This window comes from Prunus avium, chromosome 1 (assembly GCF_965620075.1).
Source record: "Prunus avium chromosome 1, drPruAviu1.hap1.1, whole genome shotgun sequence".
Lineage (NCBI taxonomy): Eukaryota > Viridiplantae > Streptophyta > Magnoliopsida > Rosales > Rosaceae > Prunus > Prunus avium.
Window position 1 is genome coordinate 10059546 of NC_142284.1, and position 17754 is coordinate 10077299.

A 17754-nucleotide genomic window follows, 5' to 3' on the forward strand; every position below is an offset into this window, starting at 1 on the left:
GCGCTATGAAAGAATCATATTCCGTCAATACCAGGAAAGAGTATCAATCAGTCACATCGCATTATCATCTGGACAAAGCTAACACTTATATAAGAACCCAAGTTAATTACCAAGATGTGTATGCAAACTTAAGATAAAAAATGTCGACCGGCCAGCTATTTCTAAAGCCTAACTTGGAGAACCAAAACAACAGGTTCTTGAGGCCACCAGGTAATGCCCCCCAGCCAGCAGCTTCTTCCAAGAGCAATGGAAAAAGTGGCAGCAAAACGAAGAGTGGCTCTAAGAAAAAGAAAGGCAAACCATCATCAAGCGATGTTTTCAAAATTAATGGGAATACTATTAACGGAGGCAAAGCCGACAAGGCCGGAGTTTTTGGGTTTGGCAACAAGTACATTGGCCGCAAGAAACAGGTAGAAGAGGAGTCCAGTTCTGGAAGCGAAAGCGATGACTCCAGTGAAGACGGAGAGTGAAGTGTATAATAGATGGTTTGTGGACCATAATTAAATAATGGCTTTTCCACTGCCTCTTATATGCACTGAACTACTAAAAATAGCTAGAATAACAGAGGTTTTGTAGGCCTCTTTCTCTTGTTATGCATATATGTGTGTAATTTAAAGAGAAATAATATATAGGCAATCTTTGCTATATATATGATCCACATGCAATTCCACATTAATTAAAGCGACCCCAAATGCAAGACATTCAATAATATAATTGATGCTGAAGCAATTTTCAACCTAGATTAGTAGTAGTCTACCATGTTGGATCAAAGTCACCAAATCCGAGGATTAAACCCAACTCCTCGATGGAAATTTGGAACTATATCAACTTTTTTATATTTATTTCTTCATACAAAACTACCAATTTTCAGCTAGCTTGTTCCTGTGTACTAGATAAACAACTTAACATGATTTCCATTCCCAGGTTCAAAGTATTTGCAATGCAAACCCTCTCTTTTTCATTTATGTCCAACAGTTTTGGGATCCCTTTCATGTTGGTAGGGTGTGATATGATATGAATTATTCCTCACCTTTCTCAGTGCCCCATCCTTGTAAATCCTTTGGGCCTTGACAGCAAAAACTAATATTGTGGATCCCTAAACCCAAAAATAACAAGAAAAACTAAATAGGGACCAAGGTATCCCGATAATATCGGATTTTTGGGGGGCCGATATTTTCGCAACAAACCATGGTGTTATTGTCAATATATCAATATTTTTATTGATATTATCCCGATAATATCGGGGACGATAATTTCAACATTTTTATGAATGATTTGGGAAATATATCGCGATATTATCGATAATATCCCAATAATATCGCGATACGAAACTCAAAAATATTTATATACATGGTTTTTGTGAAAACCATTTTACTCCTTCAACACCTTAAATGATTTTGCTTATGGACAACGTCAACCAATCTCGGATCCATATGGGTGGCATGTTAACAATTACATGCAAAACTATTTTGGGGATTTATCATTTGATGACTACTCTTCACAATATACTTACTTTACACATAGAGATGATGAAGATAGTGAAAATTTTGAACCTCATAGGAATTCTATGTGGTACTAAGTCCCTCATGTATCTTACCATGCAATGTATAAAGTGCAAAATATTGTAGTAATTCATTATATATAAATGATTATGGTGTGTTTAATCATCTTTCATTAATTACTACATATTTTTTACACTTACAGTGTTTGCCAGCTCGCTATATAATCAACTTAAATCAGTTAAATCCATCATGCAATACATTTTCCTTCCAATTTTTTGTGATAAACTAATAGATAATTGACTAAATAAACATCCTGCAAAGTTTCAATAAAAATTTCCAAGTTTTTCTTACAATTTCCGTGGTTTTTATTCAATTTTTACCGATACCGATAATATCCCGATATTTCCATCGACATTTCCGTGTTTTTGGACTTCCGATATTTCCGATACCACCGATATTTTAGACTTTGATAGGGATTGCTGCGGGCCTTCAAACAAGGTAAGGCCCAGAGAGGCCAACCTATCTGCAAAGATTTTTTTGTTTTTTTGTTTTTTTTCAAAGGTAGGAAGGGTGAGTGAGATTTCTCACACAGGGACGGAGGCGCAAAAATGTCAACAAAACAGTGTACATGTTTAGTAAAATATAGGTAATATTTTGCGACGTTAATTGTTATATAGCAAACCACAAAGTGTCATATTATTTTTCAGTCAAATTCGGAGTGATTAATGATTTGCAAGTATATACATTTTGTGCAATGGACTCAAACAAACAATCTGTGACTCTGTCTTTGGTGCTTCAACTTTGGCAGGTTTGAATTATATGGGTGTACCAGGCAGGGACAACTCTTGCTGTTAAGAGCTACAACAAGGAGAGGTTGAAGATAAAATTTGCAGGTGTTTGACTGGGAGCTATCAGAAGATGACCTTGGCCAGATCAATAAAATCCCACAGCACAAACTGATGAGGAGAGAGAAGAACTGGATTCGGATGATGGATTATTATCACGATACAAATCGGTTGAAGAATTATGGGATGGAGAGATTTAGACCTGAAAACCAACCCTTGTTATGTAACATGTTTGAGTGCATCCAAATAAAAGTGCCAGGGCCCATCTCTAATGGGATTTTTATACTTGATAGGAAGGGAGCTCCACTATATATTTGTTGGTTATCAAACGGGACTTTAATTATTGAGAATTTGAGATGATCCCAGAGTAATCCTTTTTTGTCACCCCAAATTCTATAATCCACATACTAGATCTTAATAAGTAGAATTTGTCAATTTGTCGAAATAAATTGCCATAAGCTTCCTAGAAACACAAAGGGCTCACTGATCATCAAATTAATCAAAAAATGGATGTGATTTCAATCAATTGAAAATAGAAAGAAAAAGAAGAAGTGGGTATTTTTGATAGTTAAATAGGGTGTACTTAGTTAATTTTACATTTTGATTTAAATATTAGGGTGTACTTAAATCATAGGGTACGTGCACTTAGTTAATTTTAGAGTTCGTTTAATAACATCCTTTATTTATAGAAACCAAACAAATCAGAAAGAGAATTGATCATATTTACCTTCTGGGCAATTAAGATAAGAGCCGTATCCTACACTACCCCATCTTTCGTAAGTTCTTCCTCCATAGGCTGTTCGTTCATAACATATTATTGTATTAACATGGCAGCTTAATTTGAAAAGGACAAGATTCTTATCTTAAGGAAACTTCGTAATGTCTTAATTTTTTGCTGGTCGTGGACCACCATTATAACTGGCCCATTATTAAGGACCTTTAATTTTCTTCTTTTTGAATTTATTCTGGATTTGCTCGAGCTCCACTTGTTTGGAAGTCATGGAACGTATAAGAAGAATCGAATACTTCAAGGGTAGTGAAATTATTCGAAAACAATAATTAAACAACCCATCATCCAATCTCTCTTTTAAGCACCCCACATACTAGGTAGCATCTCCAAGGGATATGTGTCAAATATCAAATATCAAATTTAAATTTGATGGCTAATATGGCAATTTGACATCTTACACAGCTTTACACTCCACTCGATATGTCAAATTAAATTATTATTTTATTACATTTTAGTGTTGATTTATTTTTAATTAAAAATAAAAATAAAATATTCATTTGACATCTTGCTTTTGGGATGTCAAAAATAACATCTCAACCTTCAGCCTTAATTCCACATCAGCTTTGACACATCAGTTGGAGTGATGTGAGATGTTATTTCTAGCAGTTAAATGTCTATGTGACACTTTTGACACATCGGTTGGAGATGCTCTAAGTAATTGAGCACCAAACCTACGTAAGCAAATGACGGTTTAGTTCTAGAGAGAAAATGACGGTTCGATTGAAACCACTCTTTCTTCTTAATTTGTGCTACACATATATAAAGACTCTAGTTCGACGTGCACTATCACTAACTTATTAAGAAATCATTTTTATTTGTTGGGTTCTTTCTCTCCCTCCCAAATCACGTTTCTGGAGTTTGGGGGGGCCGAGGGGTACGACCTTTCCAGGTTGGTTGTTCGTTCCACATTAGCATTATATGTTGACAAAATGGACACAATATTCACATTCCGAGGGCATATAGTACGTAACATGGCACAAGCAAGCTAAGACTACGATTAGATATCATGATCTATATAAGGGTAGCATGTTGATGATGTTTGATTTGAAGCGGCCAAGGCAAAAATTAGAAACCTAGCTATTAGCTAAGTAATTTTGAACCTCCAAACTTGCCTAGCTAATGGCATGTTGTTGTTGCTTTAATTATAAGAAAACTGAGCCTGCCGTAACCGTCGTACAAGATCCACTGCCTCTCCTACCCAGAAAAGATCCACAGCCTCCCGCAACCATAACAAAAGATCCACAGCCTCCCTTACCCATAACAAAAGATCCACAGCCTCCTCCTAAATATTCTGATAGTCCCAAACCACCCAAACCTACTGTTGTGGATCCCAGCGGCGGCATAACTTTCAACATTCATGGGAATGAGATTAGCAACAACAAAGCCGATGACGTCGGATTATCCCACTTTGGCAACAAGAAGAATGGCGGCCCAAATGCTAACAACCAGGATGGCAGTGCCCACAGTGCCAAGCAGGGTGGCAGCGACAAACTTCATTTCAACTTAGAGGGTGATAGCGACAAAGTTTGTTTCAACTTAGAGGGTAATAAAATTCACGGGAACCAGGCCAAGAATGTCGGATTTTCTGAATTTGGCAACGCTTGAATTGGAAGAAATGGCAAGATCTCGTTGCATGTAATTGAAGAAGGCCAATAGGATCACTTCTGCTTAATATATATGTACTAAATCTATCTACTAGTGTTTCGTCAAAAAAAATGTATTTCTACTAAAATCTATCTACTAAAAAGTTTGTCTCCGCTTGCGTCTCTTTTTCATGAATGATATTAAATTAGATAAAATTTCTTAATAATTAAGTGATTTTCTCAAATGACTCACTAATCACACCATGGGGTATCCATTTGGATGGAGTGATTCTAAATCTAAGGATTTAGATGTCATTATAAGTTAAAATTGTAAAATTACACTACGACAAAATATGTATGCCAAGACTACTACAAAATTGGAAATAGATGACGGGGAAACACCGTCATCTTTATGCTTTGAAAACTATCATTATATCGACCTATCTCTTTTGAATGTCAAATTACGATGGTTTTTCACAGTTATCGTTTATCTTTAAAGATGACGGTTATTAAAAAACCATCGTTATTTAATTTTAAAGATGACAGTTTTTAAAAAAGTCGTTGCTATCAGTAAAGATGACGGTTCTTATTAAAACCGTCGTAAATTGTCAGTAAAGATGCCGGTTTCTACTTAAAACCCATATTGAAACTTAGTCCAGAACCCCAAATCAAAGAACCATGGCCAAGATACTGAAACAACCATAAGCCAGGATGCCATACATGTTTATCACTCAACAAATTCAAACAAATTTAAGCCATTTTTCTGCATTCCATAACAAATTCAAACAGTTATATCTGTTACCTTAACAACAATAAGTAAATCACCTAAATTTTTACAAACTTATTCTCTATTATTGCAAATCAGTGAGTCCTAGAACTAACCCACTGCCATTCATTTTTCTCTAAAAAAACAAATGAGAAGCATGAATGAAACCCAACAAAAATCAACATAAAATAGAGAAAAATGTCATGAATGTGAAAATAAATTCAAAAATCAAAGTTTATTCGAATAATCAAGAAGATCAAGTGGTTTTTTGTTTTCTCATATCCATTGCCACCCTCTCAGAAAGCAGATATACATGATACTCGAAATCAACAAACAATATAACCCTATTTTCGTAGGGCGCAAAATAGGGTTATATTTGAGGTTGAAACTAGTAATCATTTGAAGTTGGTTACTAGTTAACTGACAAAATTTACCCCTGTAATATTCCATGTGTCATCACAGCCAGCCCACATACAATATAACCCTATTTTCGTAGGGAGCAAAAAGCAGAATGAGCTGTCACTACTACATTTTAGCGTTTGCGCGACGAATCAAAAATAGTCGCGCAAAGAACAAATCTGTCGCGGAAACAATAGCGCGACAGATATATCGTCGCGCAAAATCAGTCGCGCAAATACCGTCACGCTAGACTTTGCGCGACAAAACTATAAAATATCGTCGCGCAATACCCTTCGTTGCGCCAATAGTTCAGGGACGACAAACAATCCGTCGCTCAATATTTTGCGCGACGAGAGTACAGGCGTTGCAGCAACTACGCGCGACGACACTTCAATCCGTCACAAATATTTTTTGCGCGACGAATTAACAGACATTGCATGAACATAATGCGACGACATATATTCGTCGCGCAAACAATATTTGCGCGACAAATATTTCGTCGTTGCAAATACCTTGTGCGATGAATAAGGATCGTGACTCAAACCCTTGCGCGACAATGATTTATTTGTCGCATTTTCTTTAGGGGACAAATACGTCCGTCGCGCAAACCGAGGATTATATTCGTTTACGATATATTTTTATTTTTTAAAACGTGATTTGCGCGACGGGTCAATTTTTCGTCGCGCAAATATTAGTAATTACTTTTTTTTTTTTAATTTATGTGAAAAAAAAGAATTTTGATTTATTTTATTTTTATAATTAAATCAAATTGCAATTGAAAAATGTAATGAAGAGAAAATAGTTTTTTAAAACATAATATAAATGTATAATATACAAGAGAAATATTTAAAATGTAATTAAGAAAGTAAAAAACTAATTAAACAATGTAGCTAAATCTACTTCCTCGTCTGGCAAATGCGGCTCGGAGGTCTGGACATTGGGGACAGGGGCAGAGGTTTGGTGGCCATGCGCAGAGGTGGACGGGGGAACAAAAGATGGTACGGGAACGCCGGACTGGGCCATTGACTGTATAATCTGAGCCATCTGTGCCATCTGGGTTTCAAGCTGGGCCACCTTTGCTGTCAAAACACTATTTGACTGCGACGATGAACGGGATCTAGGTTCCCGCCGCCGGGCATTCCCCATCCCTCGACAGTATGTCCCTGGCCGCCTCCCTAGAGTCTGATCCAAGGTGTCCGTCAAGATCTGAAACCCTGCATCCTGTGGAGGAGCCACAGACTCGAGCGGCGTATCGGGAGGAAGCTGGGAGGCGGACTCCTGAAGAACCAACTGGCTCTTCTCAATCATGGTCGTCTGTTTAACATAACATAAAATATAAATAAAAACATTTATATAATAACTATGAAACTTGAACGCGTAAAATAATCATTAAAATTAAAGAGTACTTACATGAAGGGACTCCGCCAACTCATTCCCAGGTCAAACATAAACGTCGCCGAAGACGTCAATCTCTGGGAATTTGGACCCCTCCTAAATTGAACAAGAGTATAAAAATGTTAGTACAAAAAAAAAAAAAGAAATTAACATTAATGACATATTAAAAATTAAATAAAAACAACTTATTATTACCCGACGTCGCGCATCCATCCTATAGGAGAAGGGCCTGGAACCTGAATGATGGAGAAGAGCCTTCTTCTCCCTATTGCCCTTATTTGCTTTAGCCATCTTCTGTTATACAAAAATTAAAACGTATTATTTGAAATTGAAATGAAATATTAAAAAATGACATAAATCATTAGTAAGAAACGTGTAATAATTTTGAACTTAATATAAAAAATACCACATAATCAGCCTCCTGAAAATGACCACAGAGCCACTGCCAACTATCCTCCCGCCCCTCAAGCTCCTTCGGGCAACCCTCCTGAAGAGCAACCTGCGGATCATCAAATGCCTGAAAGTGGTGGTGCAGGTCGCTCTTCCACTGCTTGTACCTATCAGCGAAGAGTCTGTTGATGTACCCCAACAACTCATCGTTGACATTCTCTAAATTGTAATTCATCTACAATAAAATAATTACATACATTAAATATTTAAAATATATAAAATTGGAAGGAAAAACAATTAAAATGTAAGATACATACCGACAGGTGTCCATGCATCTCGTTATGCACCGCATCAGGCATGGCCTTCCAAGACTTCCATTTCATCGGACAATAGGTCCGAACGACTGCACCAACATCGTGCGCCAATGAGCTATGTTGGTCTGCCGTTGGGGCAGCCCGATGACGATCGTCGTATCTGATGTTGATACGAGAGTTGTTCACCCGGGTGACCTTCGATGTAGCCAACTGGCGACACGGTCCCCAGGTGTTCTTCTTGGCTGCAAAGAAATATGAAATTAATGTTAGTTTAATTTGACTAAAATATTGGTACGAAACATATGTAGTTGAAGGAAATCTTTACCTGGTCCGCTCGAAGTGGCGTCGGTGGTGCTGGAAAGCCGATGACGCCGCCTGGCGCTCATTGGTTGCGCCACTGATGACTCTGATGACGCCGGCGCATGGGGGGCACTGGGACCCACTGGCAAGTCGGGCAACTGTGGTGGGCCAGAGGCCGGTGACATCATAGTCGGGGGAGGCAAACTACGTGAAGGTTGCACCGGCTTATGACTTCTGCTGATTAGGTTTGACATCTTGCAATAAAAACAAGCACCAAAGTTTAAAAAAAATAGTTACTGTAATACACCAATCTAATAACAAATATAACATTTATTTCATTTCATTTAAAATAGAGTCAACGTCTAATAACAAATATAACAAATATAACAAATAAAACAAATAAAATATAACAAAAATATAAAACATTCTTCATTAATTATAAAACATAAAAATTATTCCAATTTAGGGTCATTATATAAACTAAGCTAACAAACATACAAATAAATCAAATTTACCAATATAAACTAAGCATATTTTAACAATATTACAAATTTAATTAACGCATATATGTTGGCGTACGGTTTGAGATTTCCGAGTATCCGGGACTCCAATCCACAATCCGTTGAATCCTATATGATCCTAGACATACAAGGTACATCATACATGAGTTTGAGTTTCATCCAATGGTCCGAACAAATCAAACCGTTAAATCGCACAATAGGCGAAATCCATTCGAGGCTGAAACGGTATCCAAATTGGAAACCGAACACACCTACACGCTCATGACAACTAGTGGATCGCATTGGGACACAATGTGATTTTGCTACAGTTCCATAGCGCTGCCACACGCGGCAGCAGCGCATGTATGTGAAAAAGCGATAACGATCGCTGGAAAAATCTCAAAATTAAGGGCCAATCTTCCTACCCTAGGTTCAGGACATCGAATAGAGGCAGTTTTCTTCTCGGACCTGGGCCAAAAAATGGCCGGAAGTGGCCGGAATTTCATCCCGAAATCCGGCCAAAATCTTAGTTACAAAATTAGACAACGTACGCTACAAATTTAACAAATCCTATCCAACCATCAGCTAGACAATAAAAAATAGGGGGAAATGCATACCTCAGTCGTCAGATTTGGAGGCCGGAGGAGGGAGAACGAAGCCGGAGATATTCGCCCAAAACCGGATAAATTCCCGCCGGTTTCTCGAACCCAATCGTCGCGGCGGCGGCTCGGAAAGGTCTGAGTCCGTTGGCGGTGATCGCCCGGTCGTTAATGTGGAAAGTTGAGGTGGTGGCCGGAGGAGAGAGAGAGAGAGAGAGAGAGAGAGAGAGAGAGAGAAGAGACAGCGGCGGCAAGAATGAACCAGAAGGTCTGAAACTGTCGAATTATTATCAGACCTTTGCGCGACGAAATATAAAGTATTCGTCGCGCAAAACAGTAAAGTGTCTAAACGGTGCGTTTTCGATTAAAATTTTCGCGCAAAACTGAAAATATTAACTTTGCGCTACGAAATAAACTCCCATCGTCGCGCAACGTCGTTGCAGTAGCGGCAATTGAACCGCCAAAAATTTCACCACCTTACGCGACGGGGACAAAATTTTCCGTCGCGTAAACATCATACCCTAAACCCTAAACCCTGAACCCTGAACTCTGAACCCTGATCACATAAAACCCTAAACGACATCATCCCATTGCGCGACGAATAAAGTTGTGTTCGTCGCATATACATGTTTTGCGCGACGACAGTTACCCGTCGCGCAATTTCTTCTATAAAATTTGAAACAAATTGTTTTCATAGCATACACATTCTACGAAACTAGTTTCAACGATCCAACCGTCAAACGTATTTGCTTATACTTAGAGATCGTATACACCAAAAATGGGGAAAAAAAAACGTGTAGAGATCAAGTAACGGGACAAAAGTTTTCGACGGTTATAATGGAAAAATCACGATTTAACGGTCAATTTTACTCTGATTTCGATAATTTTTTACGGATACAATCCTTCACCCAACTTGAATTCAATGATAGTATTTGATCTTCATTTCAAATTATTTACACTAGTGGATATCACAAAATCTTATGTTCTACTTAACAAGTTTATATATAAACTTTTAATAGTTAGTGACTATACTGTGTGAATCATATACGCATTATAGAAAACTTTTTTCATCGATCCAACCATCACACTTGTTTGTTTCTACTTAGAGATCGTATACGCCGAAAATCGAAAAAAAAAAAGGTATGTAGATTGCGTAACGGGACAAAAGTTTTCAACGGTTATAAAGGAAAAATCACGATTTAACGGTCAATTTTACCCCGATTTCGAAGATTTTTTACGGATACACTCCTTCACCCTATATGTATCCAATGACAGAGTTTGATCTTCATTTCAAATTATTTATACTAGTGAATACTGAGTTAAAATTCCTAAGTGTCATGTATAGAAATATTTTTAAAAAAATTAAAGTGGTTTACGCGACGAAGTGAAATATTTCGCCTGTAAATAGTTTGCACGACAATTATTTTTCGTCGCGCAAACATTTTTGTGTCGAGTTATTCGTCATGTCGTCGCGCAAAGATCAGTTTTAAATTTTTTCCTGACACTTGTGTTTTTTGGGAAAATTAACCTTGCGAGACGAAACATATCGTCGCGCAAGGGTTACTATAACGACGCTGGTGTTGTCCGTCGCGCAAAAGACACTTCGAAACTATTCCCGGACACTTGTAAATTTTTTTGGACAATTATTCTTGCGAGACGGAGATAATCGTCGCGCAAATGGGTTTGGGCGACGCTATTAGATGTTTTCGTCGCGCAAAATTTTGTTTTATTTTAAAAAAATTAAATTGATATTTAGTGTAAATATTTGTTGATACTATATTCGTATTTACTATATATGCAAAAGATGATCACAACTTGTTTTAGGGGACGTGATAAAGCATATATTTATATGGTTTGGATATTATATATTTATATGATAAAGCATATAATTGTCATAGAAAACTTTTTTTTTTTCATACTATATTTGTATTTTGTTATACCTTTATTCATTTGTCTTTTTACAAAACTCTATGCAAATATATGACGTTAATTAGGAAAAGTTACTGACACAAAGAGAAAACATGTACATTTCATTAAATTACAAATAAATTACATTATTCATCAGATGAACATGTACATTTCGTTAAATTACAAATAAATTACATTATTCATCAGATGAACTATAATAACCTTCGTTATCATCACTATCATGACTATCCGTCTCCCAATCCTCTTCCTCCTCCTCTTCCTCCGCCTCCTCCATAAGTACATCATCGTCGTTGTCGTCCCCCATGGTTGGATCGTATCGCGGAAGATCATCGAGGTCAATTGTAATTGACTGAATCGGTATTTCTCTTGAAGACACTCCGTCAATCTGAAATGGTTCTTGAACAACATTTGTATCGAAAAGTGTATGTGCATCATTTTCCATGGAAGAGTCTAAACGTTGGTCAACGACGTCGACGTCGTTGTCCGATGGGTCTAGTTCTGGTATATCATACACGTTCCTCTGATCCATATGCTGAACCACTTTCCAATCGTTCCCCGCTTTAGGGTCATTTAGATACACAACTTGTTTTGCCATGTTTGCCAAAATGTAAGGGTCGTCATCATACCAAGTTCTGCTCATGTTCACAGATAGTAACCCATGATCGATTTTAATACTTCCCTGCCTATTTGGGTTCGTATCAAACCATCGACACTTAAACATGATCACTTGGTATCGGTCTTTGTAAAGCAATTGCACGACAGTTGTGAGTTTGCCATAGAAATCAATGTCTGTACTTTCCCCTCCACCTGGAACATGGACACCGCTGTTTTGCGTACACAACTTGTCATCTCGTGCATGACCTAAAAACTTGACGCCGTTAACATGGCAACCTGAGAACAATTCTGCTCGGAGTGGCCCGAATGCCAAGTTATATAACTCTTCACTGTAAGTGGGGGAATTCTCTGATTTCAACTTATTCACCTAATATTATAAAAAAAAAACCGAAATAGGTTAGTTTGGAAAAATGTAATAGCACAATATATATATGAATTAGAAAACACTTATAACTTACATATTCCAAAAACCATTGTGGAAACAATTCACGGTGTTTCTTGGAATACAAATGTGATGGATGTTCTCGCTTCATCATCTCTTCATGTTCATCTAAGTATGCCAATATCTCATCACAATTGTTCAATACGAACCAATGAGCTACCTCCATGTCATTTCTGGAAAACGATTCTCCTCGTACAGGATCTCCAAAGGGTCGTGCGCTTTGGGCAAAAACAGAAAGTTGCTCATTTCTCAGACCTCCGTCATTATTGCGCTGAGGTCGATTGAAAGCCGTGTCCACATCCTTTAAATACATTCCACAGAAAGTAAGCGCCTCATATTGAACCCAAGCCTCTACAATTGATCCTTCGGGCTTCGCTCTGTTGCGTACGCTTTTTTTCAGCTCTCCGAGTAGCCTGCCAAAATAAACCGAAATTAGCAAGTAGTAAGCATGAGATAATGATGCATACACAAATGATGATGATGATTATATACCTTTCTATTGGATACATCCAGCGATAGTTGACTGGACCAGCAAGCAATGCCTCTTCTGGCAAGTGAACCATCACGTGAATCATACTCGTGAAGAAAGCCGGAGGGAATATCATCTCAAACTTGCATAAGACTTGGACAATGTCTTGGCGCAACTGATCAATGTCTGTCTTTCGCAACGTTTTTGCCGTCAGTTGGGAAAAAAATCTGGACAACAATATGATTGGCTTGACTACATCTTCCGGCAATAGGTGTCGAATCCCCACAGGAAGTAAGCGTTGCATAAACACATGACAGTCGTGACTCTTGAGTCCAGTAAATTTACCCCCGTCAACCCTCACGCAACGTGCGATATTAGAAGCATACCCGTCAGGAAACTTTACAGACGATACGAACTGTAGAAACTCTTTGTTGTCATTCGGTTTCATGGAAAAAAATGCAAGATCCCGTATAGCTTTATCACTGCCCCTTTTCAGCCATAAACCCTTTCGTATGCCCATTCTTTCCAAATCAAGACGCGCTTTCGGAGTGTCCTTTGTCTTGCCCTTGATATCTAGAATCGTTCCCATCAATGTGTCAAACACATTTTTCTCAACATGCATAACGTCGAGATTGTGCCTCAATTTTAGTTTCGACCAATATGGGAGCTCAAAAAACATAGACTTGTGCGTCCAGTTCATATGTGTAGCAGGTCTGGTCCGACTAACTGTTTTCCCAAACGGAGCAAAATCCAAATGGTTAAGCTGTTCTAAGATCTGATCACCGGACCATTCTCTAGGTTTTGCGCGACGCTCTTTGTTCCCGTCGAACTCTATATCCTTCTCCCGCCACTCGTGGTCCCATGGCAACCATCTTCGATGCCCAAGGTAACACACTTTTCCAGCGTGCCAACCGGAAGTTACATCTTCGTTGCATACAGGGCATGCCATATAACCCTTTGTGCTCCACCCCGAAACCATTGCATATGCGGGAAAATCATTCACAGTCCACATAACTGCCGCCCGCAAAGTGAACATCTTCTTAGTAGATTTATCGTACGTGCGCACCCCGTTTGTCCATAAATCTTTGAGCTCATCAACCAACGGCCTTAAGTACACATCGATTGACCTGCCAGGATCCTCAGTTATCAAAACAGTCATCATCATGTACTCTTTTCTCATGCATTTCCAAGGGGGCAAATTATATGGAAATACGAAAATCGGCCAAGTGCTGTGGTGTTGGTTTAGAACCCCGTACGGATTGAAACCGTCAGTCGCAAGTCCCAACCTCACATTTCGGGGATCAGCAGCAAACTCGGGGAACGTTCGATCGAAATCTTTCCATGCCTCCCCATCTGCAGGATGCCGCATCACATCGTCGTCTACCCGTTTTTCCTTATGCCATCTCATGTCTGTGGCAGTATGCGTCGACATATACAATCGCTGCAACCTTGGTTTCAGGGGCAGATAACGCATGACTTTTTGTGGAATCTTACTCATTCTATTCTGAGATGTCTGTTTGAACCTCGATTCATTGCATATAGGGCATGTATCCAACGTTTCATACTCTTTATAGAATAACATGCAATTATTTTTGCAAGCGTGGATCTTTTCATAACCCAATCCAAGACCACTCAACATCTTCTGTGCCTGTCTGTGATCTTTCGGCAAACAATTGTCTGTTGGAAGCATTTTCTTGAAAACCCCCAAAAAGTAATCGAAACACAAGTTCGACATACGATACTTTATTTTCCCGTGCATTAGCTCCACAATCGCCGTCAGAACGGAAAAGCGCTCGCACCCCGGGTATAACTCCTGGTTGGCATTTCTTAACAGGTTTTCATACTGTTCGAACTCTGCACTGTCCATTGGTGTAGGCACATCATCTTCTCCTTCCTGAGTGCTGCTGGTCGATGCAAATGGAAAAGCATCATGTATAATATCTCTGACTTGTTCATTAGGATCCACAATAGGTTCAACATTGTCCATTCTTGTGGCCCCTGAAGACGAAGCGATGTCTACTTGTTCCCCGTGATGGTTCCAAGTGCTGTATGTCTCAATCATTCCATTTCTTACTAAATGAAATCGAACATGTTCAATTGTCTCCCACAACATGTTGTTACACCTCCTGCAAGGACACCGGATTCTAGTTGCACCTGGGTTGTGTGTCCGTGCAAAGTCAATAAAATCCTCGATTCCATCCAAGTATTCGCCTGCGCACCTATCCGGGTTTTGTATCCACCTCCTGCTCATCTTTCCTGGAACCACAATCACAATACAACAATCATGTTGTATTCGTACAAAATCTTTCCTTATGCCTCCGGTAAGGGCCCTATCCCATTCGGAAATGCATAGCCATGTCATGTAATTTACAGCTACATGAGATTAGATTTCGACGTGGATAAATTTCGGCAGCATCTCGGTACAGTTCTTGAGGTGTACCGTAGATATAAAATACCTACGTACCACCCGAAGAACGTACCGAGACGACACCGAAATCTCCACAATCGAAACCTAATCCTGTAGCTGTAAACTACGGGACATGACTATGCATTTCCAAACTGTCCAAAATATGGGACAATTCAAGAATTAATTGGACCGTAGTCGTGGTTTACCCACCCATGCGCGGTCCAACTAACCTCGAACGGGAACTAAGCTTTATAAAAAAAAATGTACAAAGTTAATTTCAATTAACTTTGTACATTAACGTACATTCATAATTTAACATCATATTATAAACATAATTTCATAAATCAATATAAATATAATGTAATACATTTTATATTATAAAACAACGAAAATACCTTCTAAATCGTTCTCCTCCAATCGCTAATCACATATAATATTCCTATATACAAAGAAATTAATGGTGTTAGTATGAATTTACAGTAAAAATTTTACACTAACGATAAAAAATGCATACCTAATGACCGTATCAGAGGCAGAAGTAGCTCAACTCATAAACGAAATGAAAATGACGAATTTTGTGTGCCGAAACCTCTTGAGAAAGATGCAGCAACAGCAGAGGCAAACTGCAATTTTTTCTGCAGTTTGCCTCTGCCATGGACGTGCTAAGCTTAGTATAGACGACGGGTTTGCGCGACGGATACCTCTGTCGTCGCGCAAGATTCTTCCGTTTTGCGCGACGAATAATTAGTTCAACATATGTCGCGCAAACCACGTCACCGTCGCGCAAAGGTTATTTCCCAGTCACGCAAGGTACTGTCGACATCGATTTTTTGCGCGACGATGTAGTTCTATCCGTCGCACAATAATTCGTCGCACAAACAACGTGCGACGAAATGTTTGTCGCGCAATCCTCTATCGCGCAATTTTTTGGCGCGAAATGCTATGGACAGTAGTCCGTTCTTCGCGCCTTTTTTTTTCGCGACGAAAGTTTTTACTTGTCGCGCAAAATAGCTTAGCGCGACGAGAAATACTGTCGCGCAAAGTTCACCGCCAAATAAATTTTTCCGCGCGTTTTCCCAGCTACTTTATGCGACGCTCTTTGTTTTCGTCGCGCAAACAGTATTTTGCGCGACGATTAATTTTGTCGTACAATGTTGCGCTACGATTTATGTTACCCGTCGCGCAAAATATCTATGTGGGACGATTTATCCTCCGTCGCGCAAAAAACCGTCGCGCAAGGGCTAAAATGTAGTAGTGTGTCCAATGGCATACTAATCAGCTACTTGTTGCTAAAAAATTATCAAGTTTCTTCCAGAAAATGTGGGGTGTGGATTTGTTTTTTTTTTTTGGGTTATTCGCAGCAATGGTCCCTCAACTATACCCTAAGTTACACTTTGGTCATTCAATTCAAATATTAGTTGCAGAGGTCATTCAATTAGGTATTTTGTTGCACCGTTAGTCCTACCGTCAAGTCTGTTACTTTTTATGTTTAAAATGATGATGTGGCAAGTATCTCTTAGATTATTGATGGGCAAATGTGACTTTTCAGTTAAGATTATTTGTAGCAATGATCCCTCAACTATACTCGAAGTTAGATTTTGGTCACTCAATTAGGTGTTGTGTTGCACCATTAGTCCCTACCGTTAGAGAGATTTGACGGTAGGACTAACAGTGCAACAAAAACCCTAATTTAGTGACCTCTGCAACTAATATTTGAGTTGAGTGACCAAAGTGTAACTTGGGGTATAGTTGATGGACCATTGTTGCGAATAATCCTTTTTTTTTTTTAGTACAACCGATTGGGGAAGGGGAATTTACACAAATATTCATTGGATGTCTAGGGGTTTTGAACCTCTGACCACATGAATGGAGGTAGAATAGCTCAACCAACTGAGCTAGTCCACCCCCATAGTTTCTTCCAAAAAATGTGGGGGGTGGACTTTTAATTTTGACAAGAAAATTCCGTCAAACGAATAAACTAGTCAGTGTTAACATTTTTCTTTTCTCAAAATCAAAGATAAATGAGACATTTAATTGTGGTGTCGATAGGAGTTGGGACGGTGTATAAGGAGACCTGGGCTGCACAGCCACCACCATCCCTTGTTCATGTGCTGGTTTCAGATGGACTTCCCAGTCCACCAAATTTGTAATCTCTCATGTAGTCGAGGAAGTTTTGCACTATGCTGTCTTTTGGCTAGTGTCTCCTTTTTGGGTCTTTTCTGTATGGGCGTTGGCCGCCCTTTTGGTCCCTTTGTTGGGCTTTAATGAAGTATTTTCAGACCCAAAAAAAAAAAAAAAAAATTTGTGGTGTCGCCTTTTCTTTCTTTTTTCAACAATTGTTGTGCATCATATATTTGAACTCATGATATTTTTAACCAAGTAAAAATTAAATATTACAAGAGTAAATACTCATGAACGGCTAATTGTGTAGCACCTAGGAAGTGGTAAAAGAGCACATTATACTTCTTGCTTTAAAAATCTGAATATTATATTATACGTTGACAGAATC

At 38.7% G+C, this 17754-nt stretch overlaps 2 protein-coding genes across 2 annotated transcripts; both read right to left on the minus strand.

The window, feature by feature from the left end:
• Positions 1-7325: 7325 nt before the first annotated feature.
• On the minus strand, positions 7326-8053 carry LOC148297265 (uncharacterized). The gene is made up of 4 exons (XM_088244129.1): positions 8018-8053; positions 7716-7905; positions 7476-7561; positions 7326-7376 (listed from the first exon to the last, which is right to left on the minus strand). The coding sequence occupies exons 1-4, from the start codon at positions 8051-8053 to the stop codon at positions 7326-7328; spliced, it is 363 nt and encodes a 120-aa protein (XP_088100255.1).
• Positions 8054-8099: 46 nt separating this feature from the next.
• On the minus strand, positions 8100-14207 carry LOC148297266 (uncharacterized). The gene is made up of 4 exons (XM_088244689.1): positions 12862-14207; positions 8592-8595; positions 8310-8488; positions 8100-8226 (listed from the first exon to the last, which is right to left on the minus strand). Exons 1-4 carry the CDS (start codon positions 14205-14207, stop codon positions 8100-8102), a joined length of 1656 nt encoding a protein of 551 aa, XP_088100815.1.
• Between the last annotated feature and the right edge of the window lie 3547 nt (positions 14208-17754).

Bases quoted from the DNA above. Each gene is read 5' to 3' on its own strand.
- LOC148297266 (XM_088244689.1), bottom strand. From the start codon at position 14,207: ATGCGGCATCCTGCAGATGGGGAGGCATGGAAAGATTTCGATCGAACG. The intron at 8,227-8,309 runs GTAAAGATTTCC...ATTTCTTTGCAG, and splicing joins CGCCACTTCGAGCGGACCAG to CCAAGAAGAACACCTGGGGA.
- LOC148297265 (XM_088244129.1), bottom strand. From the start codon at position 8,053: ATGAAATGGAAGTCTTGGAAGGCCATGCCTGATGCG. The intron at 7,906-8,017 runs GTGCATAACGAG...ATTTTATTGTAG, and splicing joins GGAAGGCCATGCCTGATGCG to ATGAATTACAATTTAGAGAA. The intron at 7,562-7,715 runs GTGGTCATTTTC...AGATGGCTAAAG, and splicing joins GGATAGTTGGCAGTGGCTCT to CAAATAAGGGCAATAGGGAG.